Source organism: Fukomys damarensis, unplaced genomic scaffold (assembly GCF_012274545.1).
Source record: "Fukomys damarensis isolate Sample0158 unplaced genomic scaffold, DMR_v1.0_HiC HiC_scaffold_38, whole genome shotgun sequence".
Taxonomy (NCBI): domain Eukaryota; kingdom Metazoa; phylum Chordata; class Mammalia; order Rodentia; family Bathyergidae; genus Fukomys; species Fukomys damarensis.
The window spans coordinates 12,124,935-12,129,288 of NW_022900950.1; the positions used below are offsets into that span (position 1 = coordinate 12,124,935).

Below are 4,354 nucleotides of genomic sequence, written 5' to 3' on the forward strand. Positions count from 1 at the left end.
AGCTCTAGCCGCTAGGAATTCAAGCTGACACAAGGTAATAGTCACTTAGCAATACTGATCTTTCTCAGAAATAATGTAACTTGGAATTTATGTTCAAAAGTGACTTCCAGCTGGGCGTGGTGGCGCATGCCAGTGGTTCAGCACTCGGGAGGCTGAGGCAAGAGGATTGCTGCTAGTTTGAGGCCCGCCTGGGCTATATAAGAGAGCCCATCTTGAAAAATAAAGAACAAACTTCCTATTGACCCTGTTATCAGATAGTGTTTTCCATATCGAAATACTTCTAATAATGAATCTTAGAATTGACAGTTTTTACAAAATGACAAATATGCATTATTGGAACACATAGTATTTATTTCTTGAATTTAATGATACAAAACACAAAACTGGCTTGATAACATTTTTTTTGGTTTTGTTTTTTGAGACAGGGTCTCACTATGTAGTTGAGACTGACCTGGAACTCACTATGTAGCCCAAGCTGGTCTCAAACTCACAGGGATCCTCTTGCCTCAGCCTCCCAGAGTGCTGGGATTATAGGCGTGCGCCACGTGCGCCACCGCACCCGGCTGGTTTGAAATACATTTACATTTAACTTCTCTTACATGCACAACTGAACAGCTTGGAGAATCCAGAGCATCTGTTATAATCATATGAGGAGTACACTATAATGAGAAAAAAAATATTGCATTAAACAGAAACAATATTAGACTATTCTGAAAAATTTACTCTGGAGCATTAGGAAAAATATAGAAAAAAAGTCCACAAAGAGTATCAATACTTCATTTTATTTTATTTTTTGGTACCAGGGATCGAACTCAGGTCCTTGTGCTTGCGAGGAAGGCGGTAGCTAAATCTCTGGCCCAATACTTCAAGTTTTAACAAAATTAGGAAAAAGTAGTAAAAGCCACCTATTTGTATTATTTGTATCTCTTGATCGATGAGCTGAGTGCAGTAGAGAAACGGGCAAGGTGTCCTCATCCTAAATTGCTGAGTTGAGTTTGTTATGGGAAACAAGGGCTGTACTGTGTATTATATTTATTATCCAATAGATATAACTGATGTACTTCAATCAACCTAATCCATAAAAGTTGAGATTTTTAAGAGGGGTTTTTCAAAAGGATACAAAAAGATTAATAAATGATTTCCTTAAGACATTTCAGAATACAACACATACATTATACATGTACTATATATAAAATTAACTCTTGTGTTTCGAATTACAGATCGCACAGTATGACATCTTGCTCACAGGTAAGTTTCACTCTGAATCGCTCAACTGGATGTTAGTAGTGGTGACAAATCATCTACTGCCCTTACACATTCATCCATTTTACAAATACTGAACTCCTGACTGGGTGGGCATCCAGCAAGCTGCTGAGTACGTAACCATAAAAACTGCCCTTGTTATGGACATCACACTTAAGCGTGGGGTATACCAAACAGATAGGAAGAAGTACACAAATAATGGTAACATGGCATAGGTGCTTTGATGGCAACGACTAAAGCATTATTAGATTTATTTTCCCGCTATCTGATCTTGTAACTGAGGTTGGTGGGATCTGCAGATGTGGAACCCCTGGCGGGCTGACTCTGCCGTGCTGTATTCCTGATGTTCAATGCCGCTTTCCAAAGCTTCCCATCAGGAAGCAGAGTCTATTTCTCCCCATTTATTTATTTATTTTTGGAATATTTACTTTAAAACATTTTTTTTAATCTTTTAATAAATTTTATTTTAGGGCTGGGGATTTAGCTCAGTGGTTCCACCACCACCTGCCTCACAAGTGCAAGGGCCAGAGTTCAATCCCTGGTACCAAAAACAAAACAAAAAAAAGTTTATTTTATCCCGTTCCTCCCAAACTCCCTTCCCTTCCTATGTACAGAAGCTTTGTTTCCATCTTTTCCATTTTCACTTCTTTTCTTGTCCCTTCCTTCCTTGATCCCTTCTCCTCCCATGTTCCCCTTCCCATTTTTCAACATCCATTATAGTCATTATTTCCACTTTCGGTTCCTCACACCAGAGAAACAAGCATTATTAGATTTAAGAAAATAACGATTTTGAGCTGGGTGTGATGGTGCACCCCTGTGACCCTAGCACTTGGGGGCTGAAGCAAGAGATCGCTGTAAGTCTGAGGCCAGCCTGGGCTACACAGCAAGTTCAAAAACAGCCTGAACTACATAGTGAGACTCTGTCTCAAAAACACAAAAAAGATTTTCATTTCATTCTTGAGTATAACTTTCTTTGAACACAGTCAAAGATGATGGATAAAAATTATAATGCTAAGCAATGTTGGAGCCAAGGCATCAAAAATTCATCACTGGGCCAGGGATTTAGCTCACTGGTACCATGCTTAAGTATAAGGTCCTGAGTTTGAACCCTAGTACCCCCCGCCCACAATCATCGGTGTGTCAAAGACAGGAATCTGGTACTAAAATGTACTGAGTATTAAATACTCTATTTAAAATGAGATCTAATTAACTTGCAAAAATCTAATCACCCTATAAAATTGCATACTTACAATATAAGTACTTCCAAAGTTTATTCCAACCCATTTCTTCTTTTATATTCTAAAACATCTTCATGATGTTCTTTGATGAGCTACAAATTAATAGTTAAAATTAGAAAGGTAATCTTTCTGGCAACTTAAACTTAAGTAAGGATATATTTATGCGAGAAGAACAAGAGAGATGAAAATAACTACCAATCTAGTTAGAAATAAAAAGCTATGGGATTCAAAAGTCCAAAACACAGTGTTAACTACAATCTGATACAGTACATTTTAGAAGGCAACCATTAAGAATACAACTTGTGTCAAAAAAATGATTTCATTTGGTGGGTAATAAATATTGAAAGCCTCATCACAGAGGGACTAAACCAACAGGACACAAGAGAAGTTGGTTATTAAGTGGGGTTCAGGCTGGCTGCTGTGTTATACTCCTAATTTTATAAGTCTGATACTGCAGTGACCCCCAACCATCAGCTATCTGTGTATTAACTGGATGCCAGAGACAGCTACTTTCCTAGAACCACTGTCTGGCAGAACTGCCACGGGAACAATGGCTCTTACATGAGGACAGTTGTGACAATCAAAGTCCCAATTTTAATCAATGGGGCTCTCCACAGCAATCAAACTTTTTAGGAAAACCCTTAAACTGTGTGTACATTTTCTTTTTCTTTTTTTGTACCAGGGATCGAACTCAGGTCATTGCGCTTGTGAGGCTGGTGGCAGCACCACTGAACTAAATCCCGGGCCCTTACGTTTTAATTCTAACAAATATCTATTAAAAAGCAGTAGTTTCTGTTAAATTGTAAGTGATGTGCAGCATCTCTTCACCTTTCCATGTCAAAGATCTGACCAACTTTAGTTTTGCTTTTCTGGTACCCGGGATCAAATTCAGGACCTTGTGTTTGTAAGGCAGGCATGGTGTCACTGTGCTAAATCCCTGCCCCTGACCGACTTTAAAGAGAAAATCCGAAATAAGGGGGCTGGAGGCAGAGGGCAGTCCCAAAGACATCATATGTGAAACAAAAGTTCAAAATACTAATAAAGCAGATGCTTTTAGTCATCTTTCAACAATAATTTTCTCTTTAGAAAAGCAATATTTCACAGTGGTCTCTGAAGTCAGGGGACCTGGGTTCTGCAAACTAATGTTTTCACATTTATCCATTTGTAAAGGGCCCACAATAACAGTATGGACCACATCATAATGTTCCAATGATTTAAGTTCACGTGGAAAGCATCTGACATAAGGATAACAGCAACAGGCTAGTATGCGCTAAATGTAATTTCCAACAATGTATTAAAACATTAAAAGCCTATGTTTCCGGGGCCCAACATCGAATTTGTACAACTGGTTTGTCCTTGTGAGGCCTTCATAAACACCCCAAGAGCTTCAATACTCATCAATAAATGCAGGAGTGAAAGTACTGACTCTCACAAAATTATGCTAAGCACCAATAAAAGAAATTTCAACTTCATCAGTTTTTCAGTACCTCTGAAATCTTAATTTTCTTAGTCCTCTCTGGGATGTCCCTTTATGAAGAAATGCTACGGTACCACAGTAACAGCCACAGCAACCATCTCGCCCCCCGCGGGTTCGCAGCAAACACTCACATAGAACCAAAGGAAGACGGTGGTGCCCAAGGTCAGCCCAACTTTCAGCCAGTTAGCCTTGTTGTCATCCGGCGGGTCCCGCACGTAGAACTTTGACCGTGCTGAAGCTGAAAGGGACAGAGAGAATCTGTAACTTACAGCCTTGCAAGGGGGAAAAAAAATTGCGTGTGAATTATGGGATTACATTTGAACACCACTCCCGCACCCAACTTAAACATCCAGCGAGGCGGAGGCTCAGAGAGGTC

General features: G+C 39.5%; 1 protein-coding gene across 1 annotated transcript in view; it reads right to left on the reverse strand.

The window, feature by feature from the left end:
* Positions 1-470: 470 nt before the first annotated feature.
* Ndufc1 (NADH:ubiquinone oxidoreductase subunit C1) overlaps positions 471-4,354 on the reverse strand; it is a gene marked incomplete at its 5' end in the record, with an annotated part of 8,225 nt that continues 4,341 nt past the window's right edge. The window contains 3 exons of the mRNA XM_033759854.1: positions 471-659; positions 2,514-2,593; positions 4,110-4,216. Of these exons, the coding sequence (XP_033615745.1) occupies positions 2,534-2,593; positions 4,110-4,216 (167 nt within the window). The remainder of the gene's footprint in view (positions 660-2,513; positions 2,594-4,109; positions 4,217-4,354) is intronic.